The sequence below is a fragment of the Nothoprocta perdicaria genome, unplaced genomic scaffold, assembly GCF_003342845.1.
Source record: "Nothoprocta perdicaria isolate Ctin4 unplaced genomic scaffold, notPer1 scaffold_79, whole genome shotgun sequence".
NCBI lineage: Eukaryota > Metazoa > Chordata > Aves > Tinamiformes > Tinamidae > Nothoprocta > Nothoprocta perdicaria.
Genome location: NW_020456076.1, coordinates 1,874,172 through 1,895,112, shown reverse-complemented (window position 1 = coordinate 1,895,112; position 20,941 = coordinate 1,874,172). Strand labels below are relative to the sequence as shown.

Below are 20,941 nucleotides of genomic sequence, written 5' to 3'. Positions count from 1 at the left end.
GAAAGAAAGAAAGAAAGAAAGAAAGAAAGAAAGAAAGAAAGAAAGAAAGAAAGAAAGAAAGAAAGAAAGAAAGAAAGAAAGAAAGAAAGAAAGAATCAGGTACAGACTTTGCAGGCTATCTGATTAGCTTACCTAAACTGCCAAAATTATTCTTTTTGTTTTTCGATAACAAATATTTGCTAAATTCACAAAGTAAAGCTAGATCACAATTCTCTCTCAACTTGGACAGTGGAGAGAGCTCCTAAATATCAAATACAAAGCTATAAAAGGTTGAATTTTAAATTCACCTTTTTTTAGATGAATGACAATACTCATTTCTTGAGAAAAATAAAAATAAACTTACTTTGTATCTTAAGGTGCCTCTTAACAAAGTGTGAGCTGTCTGAATGCCGTATGGCTCTGCATATTTTGTACTGTCTCTGTTAGGAAAGCCTTCCAGATTTAATCCTGGGAAAAAATCCATCGAAGTAACAGAATCAAGTAATGCTCCTCCAGCCGGAATATTCACAATCTGAATTTTGTGAAAGAACAGAAATATTGTTTAAACTCACTATAATTTAATTTACTTCTACAATAGCAAATGCAAAGTGTGATTCTGGAGCAAGCAAAGAACTAACCTAAATAAAGCAGTTGTACAAGTATTTAAGCATATCCTGTGATGAAGTATACACCATAACAACTATTTACTAACCAAAGGGCTAAAATAAGTCACTGCCTTCTCATATACTGTATTTATACTTGCTGCATGTATATGAAGGCTGCAGGCTCCCATTTCACTTACATTACTGTAATTTTGGAGTGATTTCCCCAAACTAAAAGAGTTTGAATGGATATTCCTGCAGGCTCTTTGCTTTTATGGACACTTTTTTTTTCTTCTTTTTTTTAAGAAGAGACAATTGTAAAGAGACGTCTTCCCTTTTTGAAAAATTAAAATAAATCAATTGCTATCACACTGGTACGAAAATGCTGCCCATCTCTACCTTTACAAAACACAGAAAAAATATACTGTTGATGGGAAACAAAAATAAGGTTGACTAGTTCTATTATCACTACAGACTAAAGCCTTGAACCCTGCTTCCTTCAAGCAGCTGATGCATAGATCTGCTATACAGCATCAATAGAAACTCATTTTGTGGCTTCCGAGCAAAGGGACAAGGTTTCCTTCTAGAACACAGACTAAAATAACCATGTCTGCAGCAATGCTGTAAGATCTTATTGTGTTTGTCAGGCAAAATACAAGTGGGGAAGAATCCTGCAGAACAATCAAAGGCAAGTGAGGATTTAGGGGCAGGGAAGAAAAGCTGCACCATTTATTGACAAGCTCATATACTGTTCTCATAATGAATCATCCACATGTATGATCTAACTCTTCCTAGCAGTGGGTGATCCAGGTCAGAATTAAATAAGAAACATTCCCACATTCTCCTAAGAGACACTTTCATGTGAAACTTACAGCAATGTGTTTTTTTTTTTTTAATAAAGATCTAATTCACAATCCCTGAACCTCTCCTCCTTTCTCACTGAAGCAAGAACACTAGAGCACCAGAATGTCATGATAAAGCATCTTTCAAAAGATTTCTAAGTTTTGCAAATCAAAAGGTTTAGATAATCAGTCAAACTTCAGGGTGGTTAAACAAGGCAGTCTCCTTGACATTTGAAGAGCCCCTCCTCAGTAACTACTCTGAGCAAGTGGGAGATATCAAACAGACAGGACTGGAAAGCATAAATTTGATAATGGTTTGCAATAGCTTACACAAATCACAGCTTAAATCTTTCCATAAAATGGATGGAATGACATTTTCTGGGTTAAATCATTGTTAACGACTCCTGCAGAAACAGCAAAACAGGGCTTATATAAGCCACCTTTCCAAGTCCACTTAGCGTTGTCTATTACTGGTATTAGAGATTCTACCAAAGGAAAAGGAAACCAGGATTTCTGCTAAAGACAGTATGAGTATGGCAATTTGGTTTACAAATCTGACTAGATGGAAAAGCAGGCAGAAGGGCACACTCACCTTTGATTACCTGAGACAGAGTGATTAAGTGGCAAAGTGGCAAAAGTAAATTATGACAGGGATAGGAACCCAACCCAGAAACTAATTTCAGTCCAAGATCTTAGTCTTCAGAAGATGTTCCCTGCTTTACATGAAATTCCATATAGGAAGAATTAACCCAACAGCAGTCATAGACACCAAAACACTCCAAACATGGGAATAGGCGATGCATGGAATTCACTTTAGGCAAGTGATTGTCACTGACTTAAAAGTAAACACATCACTTTACCCCTCCTTAGCCCAGTACCATCTTCTTTGCCTGTCTTTAAATAGAAACATTAGGAGTACTTCACCTCTCCATTTTTTAAATATGTGGCAGACTGGACTGTATTCAGCAACACTCCTTGGGGGCTCCAGCTGAACTTGTATCTCAGAGGATTGTCAGAGTACTCCGGAGCGGGCAGACCACCACAGAAGGAAGTATAGGATACAATCTGCAAGAGTTCAACAGCCACATCAAATTTGTTCACAGAAAAGAAACAAGGAACAGAATGCAACCATAGGAGGGAAGCAGGACAGGGCCACTCTGCAGGGCTCCCATTTGCTTTTAATTTTTTGTTGATACTACTCCCCTAATGACCAAATAAGATCTTCAGGTGGACAGGGGAACCCCAAAGAAGTGAGCAATGGCAATTGCTGGCAGATTGCAAGGACTGTACATAAATTAGGAGAACCCAAAACTTACCTGGGGCAAAGTCATCTTAGTTGATGGGTCCTCACCAACTGAGTTAGTTGGCACCCAATTCCAAACATCATAAAACACAAGATGTCAAGAATTCAAAACAGCTCTATGGCAAGTACATGAACTGATTGCTATTAAAAGAAAAGCTTTACTACAAAAGCATATATAGAAATATATACCAGTTGTCAGCCTTACCGTAGCACCAACTTCTTTTGCCTTGTCAATACATTCCATTGCCAACATATGGTCAAGACCAGGATCCAAACCCATTTCACTGATAACTGTAATACCAGCATCTTCTACACTAAAAAAAAAGATGCAGAATACAAAAAAAGTCAGAATATTGAGTATTACAGGCCTTCTGTTCAGGAAATCTATCCAGCAAAGACTCGTTTAACCTTCCTCAACAAGAAAAATTTGGATTTCTGTCTGCAGCAGAAAACAGCATAAGCAGATGTTGAAATCCCACCAGTTCAAATTGTCCCAAGAATCAGAGTAGTCTTGGTTTCTCCCAATCTTCTGCAACATCTAGGGGCTGATGGAGAAGACCTGCTAGCTACTCTGTATCCCAGATCCTCCTGGATGGTACCATAAAGCATGAAGGTAGTTACACAGGGACAGAACAGGACTAGTCACAACAGCCCTAAACATCTCCTGAAGAGGGAGAGACAGATTGAAAGGACTTCTTTCCCAGGTAGCAAACATTTGGTTTTCCTTCTTTTTAACAGTTCCCTAAATTTCCAAAACAAATCATTTGCATGATTTAAAAATCATTTTTTATTTTTCCAAATGAAAATTGTCTTTTTTTAAAAAACACCTTGGCATCACAGCAAAAGAGGAGGAGATGCACCTGAAACTCCATCATTGTCTTCATTCCTGGGTGTCAATCTAACTTGTTTTATTATTTTCTGACATAATTTATAAGATTCCCATCTCTGTCATTCAAAGTAAATCCAAAGACTTCAGTAGTCTGCCTCAGAAGGATATGGCTGATATTTCACATAATTTCCTCTTATAGTCTTCAAAATATATTAGCACTAACCATTAATACATCCATGAGAGAATAAGCAACTTCCAAGCATATACAATATGTAGGATAACAGAAATAGTATTAGTTAGGATTGTCAGCAATTGAGATTACGTGGTAGTCCTGTCCAAAAGAAGATGGTATAAGGGAGGATGTCAATGTGGACACAATAAGCCAAGTATGAGTTTTCATGACGGAAATATGAAGACAAACAACCTTGCTATCATTGGCACAACAGGACAGGCCAACTGCTCCTCCCAATAGTACAACATGGTTGAGGGAAGAGGGAAAGACACGGTGACATAGAATAAGATGGAGAATGCAAAAAAAAGTATGTTCCAGGATTTAGAGCCATAGTCTGACTAGACTGGAGCAGGCATTCACTCTTTTCCCACAGTCTCCACGTGCAGTTTTCCCTACAATTATTTAATCTTTCTTTGTAGAAAGAGAATGCAGACAACAGTAACTCAAGGGAGATGCTGCACGTGTAACAGATTGCACGTGCAATATTATATATATATTATTTATATAAGGTACCTAGGAAGGAAGGAAAAACAGGGAAATGCTACATACCTTTCCTGGAGTTCTTTCATAGCTGGTGTTAAGTAGCTAGCTGTTACCAAGTTCACTTTGTTCTTAATACATTTCTTAGCAACTAAAGGATGTGCTGAATAAGGCAGCAAGCTACAAGTGAAAGAGAATTATGCAACATCAAAATCAACCAGTTACTTATCCTTTCTCTGGAAAGATACTCAGAAATGTGTTTTTATGACTGTAAAAGAGGTCCAGTAAACACCAGAGACTGATATACCTGTCTTGCCCTGGATAGTTTCACACCTACACAAGTGAAATGCTACTCTATCAGAACAGCATTGTTTCCTTCACTCAAAACAGGGTACAAGGCAACAGGGGAGGCTGTTTTTAGATAGCATTTTCTGTAATGTTTCTCCTTTTATGCAAGATGATGCAAGATGAAAACCATCCTTGAAAATGCTTGCTTTACAGTGATCGTGCTGAAACACTTTGTGAAAGCGTGGTCTACTTGGAAAAGAAACGACACTCATGACATCTGTGACAATAAAGGCAAAATGGCAAGGACTGTAAGGTCACTTTCTCCCATATTTCAGCACTTGGAAACAGATCTTCCTCATCTCTCTTTCTCATTTAGAAGAAATGATCAAGTTGTTGGAATTTTGCCTCTTCTCGATGCACACCAATTTAATAAGAGCACACATGCTGGTGAAAGCAGCTGGCCCATCGCACTAAGAAGCTGTACAAATAAGGTGGACAAATAACCTGTAAGCACTCTAAAGAGACACTGCAATCAAAGCTGCCTTGGAAGTCTATCCCTCACGTCCCTGTAAATGACAAGGCAGTGGCCAGTTACAACTATCACAGGAGCAAACATGTAGCCAGTTCTTGAGCTTTATGAATTTGTGGATTGGGGTCACATAGGCTCCACCAGAAACTCTTGCAAAGTGAGAGCATTCACTTAAAAGTTCTCCTTTACACATTTACCATGTTTATTTGTATCAGTGAACCAGGTGAAAGCAGCAGCATGGCTCAGGGTTGAGCCCAATGTGTTTTACTCCAAATTCTGACCTGATGACAAGGTCATGTTTCTTCACCAAGGAGGACAGACTTTCCTCACGCTGAATGACATCCATATGGACTGGAGTAATATTGCTGTATTTTTTAGTCAACTGTTCAAGTTGTTCCTTCATGACAGATGCTGTTTTAAAAATAAAACAAACCAATTGTTATCAAAAAATTAAGTCAATTCCAAAGTGCTCCCATTTTGTGAAGGCAGAGCTCAACTTGTCTTCAAACATCATTTTACCCAAGTTATCATGTAGCAAACTCTATGCATCAGCACATACGTTGCATGAGCTCCCCTGCAAATGGATAATTGTGCTTTACATCTACCACCTTCTTTCCAAAGAGAAGCAGTCACATGGGCACTTTGTTTTAACTAACAGTTGAAAAGAAATCAGGCATCAAGTGTTCTTTACTTTCTCAAAGTAGCAATACTTTTTCTAAGATAGGTCAAATTTATTATCAATCAACAGTATCAAGCCATAAAAGCTGTTACTCAAGAATAAGGGTCTACAAAGACTATTTACTTTCAGAAATAAAGAGAAACTCATTGAAAAAAAGACCATATGTTCTGGTCTTTCAGGTGGTAATGTAAGCATGCAAAGAAAAGTGACATTTGGGGAGAAAAAGGTTCCAAGACCAAATGTATATTTGAGAGGATAAAGTGTTAGTGGAAAATCTGTTGTGAGGTCAAAATGGATCAGGAAGGGTAGAAAGGATAGAAAGAGAATCAATCAATCAGGAACTCCATAATATCCCTCATGCAGCACTATGAAACCAAGGCTGTGTTTTTTCTTTGTCTTGTTTATTTGGTGGAAAATCAGACAACAGACTTGATCTTCACGCTTTGATTTGGGAGGGACATCACCCTGCTAGGTCTGCTGACCCCTTACTTAAATGAGTCACCCGGTGGTCTACTTGACAGAGCAGGGATTTGCAGGATGAGGTCAACAGTGCGTAGGAGTGAACTAGAATGCCAGGAACTCTCTTCAGGGTCCTGGCTGTATTAAATTACTGTAGGCATTCATGAAATCATCAAGTTGCTGGAGAAAAAGTGTACAGCTATAAAAGTCAAGTGATAAGAATAATAAAAGTAATTCCTTCTCCCAAAAAGTCTCTTTTTTTGCATGCTAACATCCCCACCTGAAAGCAAACAATCAAGTAGGATTCAAACTGGAACATTCTTGTACAGCTCTTGTTTTGACTTTCACTCAAAAAAAAAAAAAAAAAAAAAAAAAAAAAAGAGTGCCTGGTGCTTCCCAATTTAAAGAAAAAACATGTTGTAATGCCCCTGAAGGAACGGAAATTTTCACAATGGAAAATGGCATGCCCAGTCTGTTTAAAAAAATGAGTTTGAATTCATAATATTTTTCAGGGAAAAAAAAAAAAAGCATTTTCAGTTAGAGCAACAGTTTATCTTGAGCTTGAAGTAGAAGTCTGAAGTATTTAAAATCACTGAGTACATGTTTTCTCCAGCTTTATAAACCATCATATGGTGAACTTGACCAAGTAACTCTGAGCAGAGCTGAAATATCCCATCCCTAATTCTATGTCACCAGTACATTTATAGATAAATCTAGTTAAAAAGGAAAAGTCGTTCAAAAGATTGCTTCAGCACCTTTTAGCAGAATTCCTATTTCTCTCTGAGAATATCTTAACAGTTTAAATAATAAAAAAAAGTTATTCGCCATATTTAACAAAATAACTATATAAAAGATAAGCTTTTGCTTAAGAACAACATGACTAATAAGTTCAGCTTCAATCTAACTAACTTCAGTATATACACATGGCTTAGTCCTATCAATCCTACATAAACTCACACTGTCACTTAAAGGGAGAAATTCAGTCCCTGCCTTCCACTTGCTCCTTTTTATTCTCTTGCTTGCCCTACTATTAGCACTTACATTATGAAGAAAATGGAACTGGAAAGAGTGATCCAGACTAAAATCAACCAAGATTTGCTGTATCTGACTGGAAGTGAAATGGGTTCCCGTCCTGACTCAGCATGCAGCCACACAAACACCGGTGCCAGGCCACGCAATGCAGTGAGAGCACAGCCAGGAGGAAGAAGAGGGCAAGGAAGGCAGCTACTAGGGCACAAGCCTGCAGAGAAGAAACAGCATCTGTGCCACTACGCGAGGGGCTTGTCAAAGGGAAAATCATATTACCAGAGACTGATTCTCACTACCAATCAACCTGTGCTCAGGAAAAAAAGGCTCAAAAATCAGCCTACAAATTCTAAACTAATCTCAAGTTAAGAGGTTTTCTCATTAAAGCTTTTAGGCAAGCCTTTCAATCACTTGGATCTGAACGGTCTAGCCTAATTGCAGGGAAACAACATGCCACTGCAAAGAGTGTTTTATTCATCCATTAACCTGCTATCAAATGTTAGACAAATTGCATCAACTTTGTGCCTTTTTCCTTCCCACTTATTTTTTTTCCGCTGTTGAAAGTGCATGTTTTTAACTCACCCAGATAAGCAGCAGCTGCTGTGTTTGCACAGCGCTTGGCAAAACAAATCTCACAGTTCACCTGATTTCCCTCAGTGCTACCGTCTTACTGGATGCAGGCACCCTGCTGATGAGGGGATGGGCACTGCACGCCCCTGTGACCCCTCCCTGTCCACCACATCAGGCTGTACCAGGGAGATGGGCACAGCTTCCCAGGGTGCGCCTCTATGTCCTAGGAAGCCTGCTGCCAGAAGAGATCGGTACCCTGGTTATCATCTAACAAGGTGACAGAGTGACAAAGTGTGAAAGGAGCCCGGAGGAGGTGGAAACAACACAACAAAAACACTTCAAATTAGCAGAAATGTGAAGTTTCACAAGAAGGCACTTCCCAGCAAAGCATCATTCAGACAAAACCAAACATCTTGGTTTTTAATTTTGAAGTCATTAAGGTGAAGTTATCATCATGGGTACAGAAAAGTGTTTTGGACATGTCTAGCATGAGATATGCTACAAATAAAACCAAAACAGAGCTAAATGTGGGCAGATGTTGCCAAGCTCAGGGTCTGAAGAAGCTTTACTACCATACCACTAATCAGGTCAACAGAGGAATCTCCACTCATAGAATCAATAAAGACCATTTTATCTTCCTGTTGTGTGAGGCTGAAAACACAACTGAGCACCACCAAGAGAGACTGACTAGCTACAAAATGCTGTCACAGGCCCAAAGCAGGTAAGTTAGATGAAAAATTCTTCTTTCCAACTTTCATATCAGCAGCACATGTGAACAGTAAACTTCTTACAAGGCTATGTCATGTTCAAATTGATTAGTTAAGTTAAAAATGTTCAGAAAAGTATGCAATCGTTTTCTGAAGTGCATAGCAACAAAGATTTTCTCTATCTGTTCTCAGAACCAGTTCCAATTAATACATATGAGAAAGACTTTGGCACACAGGTACAGGGTAAGATAAGTGCACGTAATATATGAAAGACATAATCATTCAATCAAAAGCAAGTGAAATTTTACATACCAACTGTGATGTCAATGTTGGAATCTCTAGTGAGATATTCTAATACAGGGCCAGAGACATAGCCAGATCCAAGCAACAAAACCCTCTTCTTATTATCCATGTTCTGCAACTGAGCGTATTCCCTAGGAAGTGTAAGAAGCAAAATTAAAAACTACACAGGAGGAAACAGCAAATTACTAAAGCTGACAAGTAAGTATGTTTTAGTAAGTCTACAAACCAAGAGCTCTATTCAGACTAAGAGTTAAGTTTTTGGCTATCTAATCCAAGATTGGTCAATCACTGCATCAGTTCTTCTTTTGCCTAACTTTGAGTCTCCTTCTTCTAATCAATTCTAAGATCAATTCCATTAATGTATTCGCTGTCTCTCCAACTGCTGCTGGCAGCTCTACACTTTATTCCTCAGCTGGCATTAAATTTTCCCTGATGGCCAAATGACTGTAGCCTGATCATATGAGGACTCCAGCGTGGTCTGTGTGGCCATCAGAAAGGTGTTCCTGTCTGCCCTGTGCTTCCCACACATCACAGCCTACTCCTAAGGTATGTGCAGCCACGCTGGTGAAAGCACATGTTGGGTAGTTACAATAGGTTCATAGTAGCCTATCATAGGAACAGAGAGAGACAAAAAAAAAAGAGAAAAAGAATTTAACTAGTTAAGAAATCCTGTTTGCAAGCAAAAACTCTCATTTATGAGACAACCATCAGTGTATTTCAACCAAGTTTCTATTACTTTTTTAAAGTTTTTAAAGTTTTTAAAGTTTTTTTTTTTTAAATTATTTAAGCACGGGAAGCTATCTATTGGTTTACCATTCCACATAAGTAATGGCATTTTGAAATTTTCCCCACCTCTTAGCCTGAGACCCAATTTCAATATATACTTAAGACCTTTGAAGATACAGGCTTAGTGGAAATTTCAGAAATGTATAGGCAAGTTTCCCTTTTACCCACTGAGACTTTGCATACTGCATCGTGTAGAGAGAACTCTGGTCTAAACTGACAATCTCATATCCTTGGAAGGAGACTAATCACCTCCCTGCCAAAACCCGTTTGGTTGTGATACTCCTGGGGCTCTATATGGCAGCCATAAGTAAAATTTTTTGTTGTGTTTTTTTAATTTAAAAAAGTTCCAAATAACAAAAGATGACATCACAGCCCAGCAGAGACCTACAGCATGGCATGGCATGAAGTTTGTAGGGATATTTAGGGAAATAAGGTTTCAAACAATTGAAATATTGCTCTGAATGAACCTGAGTTAAATCAATACCAAATATACTGTCTGTCTGAAGCACATTCCAGCCTATCAAATGTGCCCGAGTGTTTTTGATCCTTGAATTCTTCTCCAAAATAGAAATATTCCTTCCTCGCTTCATTTTCATGTTTAATTAAATTAAAACAACAAAAAGGCACTTCCTTTCAGTTCTTTAAAATCTAAACATGATTTACCAAAGTATCACTCTTCTACCTAGGCTGTTACTACAGCTCTTTGAACATTTTGATCTTCATACAAGTTTCATAATTTTAGAGTTTGCTTTTTTAAAATGCTAAGATGTTGACTTAGTCCATTCACAGAAGGCCTCCTAAACATACCCAGTCCTCTCATGTGACAAACCTAACTAGGGCTCCTTTAAGAGACCTAGTAACAAGCTTAATAGAAAATCTTCCTCCAAACTACATCCTTTGGGGCAAAGGAAGAGAAGGAACTTCTCTCCACAACTTCCACATAGGAAGCAGCTGTGGAATGCAGATCCTTGGAGCAACAGTGTGGACAAAGGGAAGACTTCCTATAAAACAGAAAACTGGAATTTATAGTCAAACTTCTTAATGCCTTAAAGTCTTCCAGTGTCCAGGATTATAGCACACTTGGATCAAGAAAAAAGCATGTTTGCACAAACAGGAGATGCCAAAAGGCCCATGAGAAGTGGGAATAAAATCTACATAGTCCCAGCAAGGACTATCTACACAGTCCTAGAAAGGACTATTTCAGACTCTTGCCCATCCTCTCTATGTAAGTTCAAATAATTCAGTTAGGTCAGTCTCTGAACAAGGCTGTTATACCATTAACAACCATGTTAATGGTATATGTCATTCCAGCTGTGAAAGAGGAACAGGTAGCCAGTGAAAGTGAAAAAAATAGAGCAAAGCTCAGTAAATCAAACTCTTGATTTCTGAGGGCACCCAGACAGAGCAGCTCATGTAACCTGGCTCTGCTGTGGCTGAAATTTTCATGCATAGTAAAAGGGTATAAGCATTTAGTCTAAATAGAGCCCCCAGCTACTAAACCAGACACAGTTAGAGTAGTAGAGTAGTAACACAAGCCACATCATTCCTACAGGCTCTAAATAAGAGCTCATCTCTAGCTAAGCCATCACACCTTCAAGCAGTAAGCTTCCTACTTTTACCTGCAATATTTCTAAACTGTGCTAAGTAAAAGGGAGGGAGTAGTGTTAGCAGGTCTTGCTTTTCTATAGCTAAGTGAGCAACACCAATTAACAACTAAACATCACATGCAACACACAGGTCTGCAGAAATATCAAAAATCTACCCACAAAACCCCCCTTGGGAAGGAGGTCTCCAGATTCTCGGGGCAGTTCACACAAGATCATGCAAGTGTTTAGGGGAGAGCCAAAAAACAGATCACAATGCTGTGCAGAGAATAAGAACATTTGTTACTGAGACAGCCTTTTGAGGTTGCCTACCAAAGAGCACAAGGCAAAAATGACTGTGAACTACAGTCTGTGAAAGCCAAACAGCATGTTTGGAAAAAGCACCTATAATTCATCATGCTAAAATTCATAACCAGAGACATGCCAAGGTTTCCTGAGAAGATTTAAGAAATTTGGCATGCAAGAGTCAACACAGTTCATTTTAGTATCCACTAATGCACCCAGTACTTGCAGGGAGACTAATTTCAGCTTCTGCATGACCATGAAACCAAAGGCAGCCATTCATTGCAAAATTAACATTTTTCTACAATAATCATAGGTAAGCTATAGGTGTTTGTTAATAACAGGGAAGGAAGAGGAAATGGAAGGTATTTTTGTTAGCTTAACTCAGTTCAGTGCTACTCTTTCACACTACTCTTGGGAGATAAATATTGAGACAAGAATAAAACAGTAGCTAACACTGTAGCTAGAGCAGGACTATAATGAAAAGTCAGAGGTTCTCACAGACACTCCTGATTACATCCAGTCACAGAACAATGCAACCCATCAGTAGAGTAAAATATTCCCTGCACTTGAGCCATACTAGAAGAAACTCGATTCAAGATAGATTAGAGAGCCTTCTGCTTTCAGCCATGCCTTCCAAAGAACTGTATGCTACATGCATTTAGAAGGAGTTAGAAAGAGTAGAAAAATACTGGCAGGCTATGTTCTTCTTGTTAACATAAGGAAAGCGTTCACATAACACATTCTCATTTCAGTATTACATACTAACAATGCATGCTAAAGAGTTAGGCTGTATGGAGAAAGAAGGAAATCACCAAATCAGGAGACACTCAGACACAGAGCAATACAGCAACACTCCATGGAAACACAAGCATAAATAGGTGCAAAAGGGAAGACAGGGTTATTTAAAACCTTCCACCAGACAAAATTTAGGAAGATATACATTACCTGGTCTCCCTCAATTTCTGGATATATTCATACTTAGCTGTCAGTGAGCCATTGGATGCAATCACTGCCTAGAAATATAGAGAACACTTTTTGAACCTGTATTTTTTTAAAAAAGCAGAGAAAGACAAACAGGAAAATTGCAGAACTTACATCTCTAACAACAGACGAGTAATTCTGGTTTTCAAGAGGTTCTGAGCCTTCTGATAAAAGCTATGGAAATAAGGTATTTCAAAATCAGTCATTTTATTCCCCATACTTTTTCACAGTAAGTAAAATACAAAGATTTTAAGCAACATTTAAATGCATGTGACAATGCCACAATCTTGTAGATCTGAAATTCTACTGGCCCTTATCGGTATTACTGGAGTTTTATGAACATACAGGAATTCATATAGCAGTCTAACTGTGGATGCTGAGCACCCAAAACACCCTCAGATTTAGTCACCACTGATGGTCTGGGAGCAATGAGCTGCCTGCCACAGCTTAATTTCTTGTCTACAAAGAAGCCTACAGAAAGTGTTCTTGACATGGCCCTCAAACACCCAAGTCACTTATGTCTCACATTCACATGATGCTCTTTCTAAGTATTGCCGCAAAAGCTAGAAAGCTTTTTTTGTAGCTTTTTTATTACTATTATTATTTAATGGAGTCAGTTATGTTCTACAGCAGATTCCTTTTAAATATGTATAGGAGACCAGAAAAGCAACAACCAGCAGACCGAAGTCCAAGCCTTTTTACCTTCTTGTTTGTCACATAAGACCTTACCATCTCCTCAATGTATGGGAAAAGCATATCGCCAAAGTACTCCGTTGCTTCTATGGGAAGCTGTGCTGGCAGGTTGTCAATGGAACACATCAGGATCCCTGAGCCTTCAACACTGAAAAAAAGAACCAGACTCTTCTAAACCACTTCTGCTTGGTACTTGAAAGGCAGTCACCTTGTGTGAGCTTTTTAAATGTGTGATTTTCAGCATAAAACTTCACTGTAAAAGTTACAGAGGAAAGGAGTACAAATTAAAGGCTCTCCCACCTGTCGTGAATAATATGCTGGTCAGCATCATACATACAAAAAGGACTGTCAATTGTTGTACACTCCGTCATAAATTCTATAGAACCTCCAGTGTCGGCTGAAATGTCACATATTGCCAAAAGTCTAAAGCAATTAAAAGAAAAAGGAACAGGTATTATCCAAACTGCAAAGATAGGTATAAGAGATCGTGAATTAACAGGAAATAGAGACACGTGAAGACCCATCAGAATTGTCATCTCATTCATCTTAATCAATTTAAAAGTCAACATAACACAAACAATGACTGCTAGAAATGTAAAGGAAATATGGCTCTACTGAAGTCAGCCAGGCATTCACATCAGGTGGACCCAAATGCCATCTATGACTTCTCAAAGACCACACATCATTAAGTTATCCATCATTCTTTCCTAAATCTCAAAGGCAGTGAAAGCAACAGTTTTGTCATGGCTACAAAAGTTACCACTCACTGCTTATGCAAATGGTCTCATTTGCAAAGGCTAAATGGCTTTAAGATAAAGGATAAAAGAAGACTAGAGGAAGCAGCAGCTACCTGATCTTATGCACTAACTCACTGGTAGCACATGACCTGGCTTTGCCTCTGCCCACACCAACAGCTCTCTCTGAAACACAGCATGGGCACAGTTGTGTGCACAGCTTATTCCAATGGCCATTCCCAAAAGGGAAGATGGATGAGACTCCAAGAGACCTATATGCCTCTACGGACCTCCAATCATATCTCCAAACACCCTGACACACATCCTCACATCACACCTTATATCACTCAATGTTTAAAACGGAAGGACACACAGCAACGTCTTTGGACAGAAGTCAGACAAAGACCTGCTTTCTTGCCAAGATACATTGCCTTTTTTCCCCCCCAAAAAACCATTCTTAGGTCAGCCTCATAAAGGACTACTAGGCTGCTAGAAATAGCATGTGGCCCCACCCACACCAGAAAGAATCTAACCCTGGACTTGCACCACACATTCCATATTAAAAGCAGCTTTAGTCTGGAAAGCTCCAGAATTCAGCTAAACCTGCTGCAGAAGTCTGAGGCAACAGCTATGGGCTTTGTATAAGCCAATGGCATGGAATAAAGCACTTTATGTAACAAACTACTGATGCACAGAAATATCTAGTAAGAATGGTGCAGTAGGAACACGTCCCAGAAGCAGGACACAGTTTTGATGCTGCATTCTGCGCAAGGAGCAGTGGGAGAACTGCCTTTGCAGAAAATAGCCAATACCTGTCACTCAGCCATCCATTTGTCTGGTGATGCTTGCAAACCTGATGTGGAAACTCCAGACCATGAAAACAAAACAGCAAAGCATACAAGAAAAATAGCAGAATCAATGGAACACTTTAAAACATGTAACAGGAACAGTTTAAGAAACAGTTATTTGCCAGATATTACAATAAAAGTGCATAGCAATACAACTTAATTGTGATGGGGCAGAATTATTATTAGTGGACTGAGATGCCTTACTTGTGTGGTAACTCAGGACAGCCCTCTGTCGAAACAGCAGCAGATTTCATTGGCACCAGCAGCTTCTGAGCATCCTGTCGACTTAACAAGCGAGGAGTATGTTGTTCCCAGTATATGCCATTAATTAAACAAGTTGTGTAGGGTGCAATCTGCAAAGAAAGTTACAGATGCCTGATGTCCTCATCTAATACTTTGAGAAGTCAAAGGCACCTGATCTAGTGTTTTAAATAAGCGTCTTCTCAATCAAATGGCATGCAAGGGAGTAATAACCTCTGACAGTTTGTGAAAAACTTTTCATAAAAGAACAGAAAGGATGCTCACATCAGTGTTAAAACGAGAAGTATAAAGTTCTGGATGTTTATCATAGTCCACTGGATCATACATTCCATCACTCTTCCGTACAAGATGATGGTGACGACTTAACACTGTCCCATAGACTTTTCTGAGATCTGAGATTAAAAAATATACAAATATATATTTATATATATTTAAAAAATTAGGTATCATAGAACAGAAGAGTACTTGGCTAAAATGAGCTCCAATGTTTTTACTGCACTTATTGTCACAGTATTACCTCCAGATTTGGAAACTTCTTTTAATTCATGAGGTTCCACAAACTCACATGGGAGGGCATTAAACATTTCTTGGGCACCCTGTGGACCAGAATTAGGATTCAGAATGAGCAGAAAATGTAAAGTGTAATACTGTTCATCTAATGTGTGGAAACTGATAAAAAAAAATATCAAGCACAATTTGACAGTCCTGCTAGAGAAGATCTTCAGAGACATGCACACTCATTCACACATGCCCCCACTCAACCAAACAAAGCTGTCTGGGTTCTCTGCTAAAGTATCAAGGAATCCATCTCATTTTCTCTTACTGCCTAACCCACAATCCAGTGTCTTTTTTATTTCTATTATTTTTATTATTTATTATTATTATTTTATTTCTATTTTTATTTCTATGATTATTTCTAATAACAGAACTGGGAGGCAATTCAGCCACAGCAGATGGTTTTCTTGCCATTCTGGGAAGCAGTTTCTCTTTAGAGAACACACCAACCAGACTGCTCTAAAGGCAAAGAATTTCAGGATGAGTTTCCACCAGAAATATGCTCATAGACCACGAAGGACGGGTTTTTCAGACAAGCCACCCTTTGGCTCAACAGGCACTCCTATTTACATAGGCAGTGATTTCTGTCTGTAGTTGAAGTCTACTTAACATAGCTTTGCTGCCAAAATTAGGGAAGAACTATTTTCTCTACATTGTTTCCAATTGCTCCAAACGTAATCATTTATAAGCCTAGTCAATGTTATAAAAACAGCTGAAAAGAGATTCAAACTATTAGAAAAGGTAATTATTTTCTATATGTTAATGATTTTACTTGTGTGGTGATACCAAAGTCAACACAGAGAGGAGAGGAGGATGAAAATCATGCAGGTGAAAAAGGAAGGAGGAAGAGTAAGACTTAACCGTTTTTTCATTGAAGTTAAAGGAATCAGCTAGGGACTTAAAAAAATCCTATTAGCAAAACAAAACTGAAGTCCAAGCAAACAAAATTAACTCATTATAGCCCATTTAATCAGATGTGTATGAACTGCCAAGTTAATTGCCAAAATAAGTTCTACTAAAAAAAATAAAAAGAATTTCAGTTTGAAGACAGAATTCTTACCTTGGAAACATTGCCAGTGCCTGTAAACACAAATGTTAAGGGCCCAACAGACTTTGGCATCAGTCCCAGTGAAATTTCATATCCGGCATCCCGCACAGCCTGCACAGCCTGACTGCTGTTCCTGTAGTTATGTGCCATCCCAATGTGCTGCAATCAAAGGCACAGAAATATAACGTAACTCCAAGTTCTAGTTACCATTTGGACATCTGTCCAAACATCATTTTGTTGAAGAAAAATATATATGTATATGCTCTTACCATGAAGGGAGTGTGGTGTCCCAAGGCTAGAAAGCGTAATCCCAGGCCATGTAGGATGTTGATCATTCCTATTATTGAAAAAAAGTCAGTATTAATTATGAACATGCACAGTTAGGAACTGCAGAAACTGACAGATGTATAAAATCAACCTTGATGTTTTTGTCTGTGTTTTAATATTAATATTTATAAAGAAAATTAACATAGACCTAGGGAAAGAGAAGACAAAATCTACATAATCTACAGCTCTTAAGCCTCTTTTTTCCCTCTACACTAGGCATTTCAGCACAGCTTAATGTTCAAATATCCTTTTGTCAGATGCTTTCACATCACCAGATTCCAAAGAAGCAACTGATAAAACGTTATTTCTGAAGAAACAGATATGAACTTCAGCAGAAAGGAACGAGAATCATGCTTCACAAAATCAATGTAAATGGGCAACAGAGTGACAAACAGTTGTTGTCCAGACCCGCAGGACTGGCAGCTGCACTTTGTTTCAAAAGCCTGTTCAGTCAGCTTCTTGGCAATTTGTCTGCCTTCGATTAGGCTGAGCAAACAGCCAGGGCTTCAAAACATCATAAAATACTGGATTTGTAGAGAATCCGTAGAACTATTTGACATACAGTCTCATTGAGAAGTAGGCAGCACAAAATATAAAGAAAAAAAGTCTTTAAAAACAACACAAGCATTGCAAGCCTCAACTTTCAGGAAACATACTTAGCCACAAATACTACAGGAGGTTGCACACTGCACGCTTGCCTTCACTGTATGTACTATACCTGCTACGCCAGCCCATTTTCCAAAGGCCACAACTCGCATTCCTTTATGATCAACCATTTTTTCATAGTCAAACAGTCGAATTTCCTGAAAATGCAACAGCAAACTGAGAGTTAACATTTTTAAGTGAATGCACAGGTAGTGGCAGATGGTTTTTCTAGGGGCTACATTTTCCCATGCCTTCATCACCCTTTGTGATAGAGGCTCATGGACATATATGAAAAGGGCAAATAATTTGCAACAATATTAAAAAAAAAGAAAGAAAGAAAAAACGGATAGGTTAGTCTGAGTTTGTGTTTCAAAGAGTCACTAACCTGCATGTCCATTCATGCCATAAAGTGCTTCAGGTGGCCCCTCCAACTCACCCTATAACTTGACAACTTTCCCATAAGCCTTTCTTGAACCTCTCCTGAGCATCCCACACTTGCAACTAATCTGTCCTTTGCATAAAAACACATTAGCACAAGATCTACACATGAGCAAGACATACACAGCTCCAGGAAGGGATCCTGACAGCAAGTCTCATTAGCTACGTGAATACACAAATACAAAGCTTGCTATACAGATAGCAAGCTTTGCACTTTGGTATTAAGCTCACTTTCCACCCCCCGCTAACAGCAGCTGGTCTTCGTTACAACAGCACCTACCTGTCGTAGAATCTCATCCAGGAGGGGCATGTTTGCCTCCTGGGCTTTAATAGTGTGGGAGAAGAAGGCATAGTTCTTTTGGGGGATTAATTTATCCTCTGGAGGTCTCTTCACGCCCACTATCAAAGATGCCTCAGAAATATCTTCCTGAATAATGCCACCTGCTTTGACATAATCCTGTAAAAGAGTAATCAAGGTGATTTTTCGTGCTGTTTTTCATGTTCAGTTCTCAGCCCAAAAGTAATTAAAATAGCATATGGGCAATTCCACAAAGCTGGAACAGGTTCCTACATGTCATGCATTCATAAGGGTCTTTATCAAAAGGGGTATCAAATCTTAAACTGAATTTCCACGCTCTACTACGTGAGATCAAAGCACAACAATATATTAATAAAATCAATCATCACAAAATCACAGATTACAAAAAGAATATTTTGCTGCATTTAAATTATCTTATAGTATTGCAGTGTTGAACACTTCCTGGAAAAAGTGTTGAAATACTTGTGAATAAGTGTACAAAACTGTGACAAGCTAAATAAGGCATGTTTTCATAAAACCATATAAAACTAACTCCAAGTTGAAATGCAATTTCCTCAAAACGGTTTTTAATATCAAAATTTATTTTTGCTCTCCTTCAACTCAAAAATATATTCAAAATCCAACTTCCATAGAGTAGTGCGTATCTAATGCAGTCTATGCTTTGTTGAAAACCAGCAGTGCACCTTAATTAAAGGGCAAGATATGCAATTAATCACTAATAATTCCCTACTTATATTTGAAACTTTATCTGCTGGCTCAGATGCTTTACAACAAAGCACTGCTTCAACTGGATGAGTTTTCAGTCCTAGAGCTCAAAGCATTAAGGAAAAAGAAAAACCTCTCCTCTTTCTACATAGAATGACATGGCAGCTTGAAACCTAAGCACTCCATCACACCTCACTGCATTTTCATTTGGTCTGCAAAACTCTTTGGGAAAAAAAATCACTGTTCAAACAGGGGCAGGATTCCCCTGTTTCCCCAAACGGAAGGTTCACCCTTCTTACTCTCTCTCCTTTATACATTATTTTTTAGCGTTGCCTTGAATCAACAGAAGCCAAAAATGTCCGTGTTAAGTGAGACTTCCCAAATCTCTCCTCCAAGAACACCTAGAACATCCATATTCACAGAAAAAAAAAGGAAGACAAATGAACAAAAACAACACCAAGAACTCATCAGCGTGCCAACACTACCCCAGAAAGTTAAGCCAATACTCCTTTTCCCCTCCTTTAGAAAAAAACGATAGCTCATTTAACAAAGGCAGTAATAATGTTTTCTCTATTATTTTTATCCTGTAGACCACTATTTTTCTTGTGCTACAGTTAATAATTAACCTGTGATTTTGCTTTTCCAACTCAAAAGGGGACCTTACCTTTTCATGGATGGCTCTGCGGTTTGATGGTTGCACCAGAACTTTGTATCCCATTTGTGTCAGTTCTTTAACATGCTTTGGTGCTAGAGGTGCTCTTCTCTCCCACGCATTAACATCTTCTCTCCTGATTGCCAGCACAGACTTATGGTAACGTCGGCACTTACAGTGACGGACCACACACCTGCCATTTGTGGGACTAAAGGCTCGGAGCATGGTAAAGCCTGATGGCAGCAAAGACAAAGCAGCAAAATAATGCAGCTATTATATATGCTTCAAATATTGTCTGTGCAAAAGTTCTGGTCTCCTTTAACATCTGCTGTAAAACACAAATCAGCTACTAAGTACTCCTGTTACAGCTACTTTTGTGAGACGTGAATTTTCTTTCATTCCTAAACATAAAAAGTTTCAATGGAAGATTGCAACTGGCTTTAAACTAGCCTGTACTTTGTAACATCTCGCTTTGGTGGTGTGACCTTGCAGAAATAAGTTGCTTATGCTGCTGTAAAAAAAGGTTTTTTATGTGTTCAAGGCACCAAACTTTTAATTACAGAGCTGACAAAGAATGCTGGAAACATGGAGACAGCAACTGAATTGATGTGGCAGCATCAACACGCCATGGCCAAGAACGTACCAAAGATTGCACCAGTAGGAAGGCAGTGACAAATGCACAGAAAGAAGGAAAGTGGGACACAGGCTACAACACAAGCAGCTGAGTAAAAGAGAAGCCCAGCAGATAAGACTGGTGCTAAGTTTGTTTACTTAACTAATACACACACAAACTAAGGGTGGTAAAGGACCGTAATTCTGCTGCTTAGTAGTCAGGGTACACGTGCCTGGGAGTGAAAGGTTTTCTTCCTGACCTTCTATAAGCTTATGAAAGGTAGAAAAGCTTTCTTGGGAGAAATTCCCTTTGCAAAGAACTATCCCTTTATTTTCTCTGCATTTCATCCTGCTGAAGCTTATCTGCCTCCTTGCTCTGTTCTTCCGGAAACGGCAAAGGCTCCACATGAACCCAGCCACAAACATCTAGAAGCCCTGGGAGTTCACATATTTGTAGGATTAAAAGATGGGGATGTCAAAGATAGAGGCTTTAGAGGTGTCAGTTTTGTTCCACAGTAATTTTAACTGGAGAAGGAAGAAGGAAGGAAGGAAGAAGGAAGGAAGGAAGGAAGGAAGGAAGGAAGGAAGGAAGGAAGGAAGGAAGGAAGGAAGGAAGGAAG

At 38.8% G+C, this 20,941-nt stretch overlaps 1 protein-coding gene across 1 annotated transcript in view; it reads right to left on the bottom strand.

The window, feature by feature from the left end:
* Window positions 1-20,941, bottom strand: part of AASS (aminoadipate-semialdehyde synthase) — a 28,788-nt gene that overhangs the window by 7,439 nt on the left and 408 nt on the right. The window contains exons 2-19 of the mRNA XM_026051671.1: window positions 19,722-19,942; window positions 18,314-18,490; window positions 17,669-17,753; window positions 16,893-16,960; window positions 16,636-16,782; window positions 15,538-15,616; window positions 15,285-15,412; window positions 14,964-15,112; window positions 13,478-13,600; window positions 13,214-13,325; window positions 12,599-12,658; window positions 12,449-12,516; window positions 8,838-8,959; window positions 5,366-5,495; window positions 4,337-4,447; window positions 2,932-3,040; window positions 2,348-2,488; window positions 344-511 (exon numbers count right to left, since the gene is read on the bottom strand). Coding sequence (XP_025907456.1) covers window positions 344-511; window positions 2,348-2,488; window positions 2,932-3,040; window positions 4,337-4,447; window positions 5,366-5,495; window positions 8,838-8,959; window positions 12,449-12,516; window positions 12,599-12,658; window positions 13,214-13,325; window positions 13,478-13,600; window positions 14,964-15,112; window positions 15,285-15,412; window positions 15,538-15,616; window positions 16,636-16,782; window positions 16,893-16,960; window positions 17,669-17,753; window positions 18,314-18,490; window positions 19,722-19,934 — 2,190 coding nt within the window. The 5' untranslated portion in view covers window positions 19,935-19,942. The remainder of the gene's footprint in view (window positions 1-343; window positions 512-2,347; window positions 2,489-2,931; window positions 3,041-4,336; window positions 4,448-5,365; window positions 5,496-8,837; window positions 8,960-12,448; window positions 12,517-12,598; window positions 12,659-13,213; window positions 13,326-13,477; window positions 13,601-14,963; window positions 15,113-15,284; window positions 15,413-15,537; window positions 15,617-16,635; window positions 16,783-16,892; window positions 16,961-17,668; window positions 17,754-18,313; window positions 18,491-19,721; window positions 19,943-20,941) is intronic.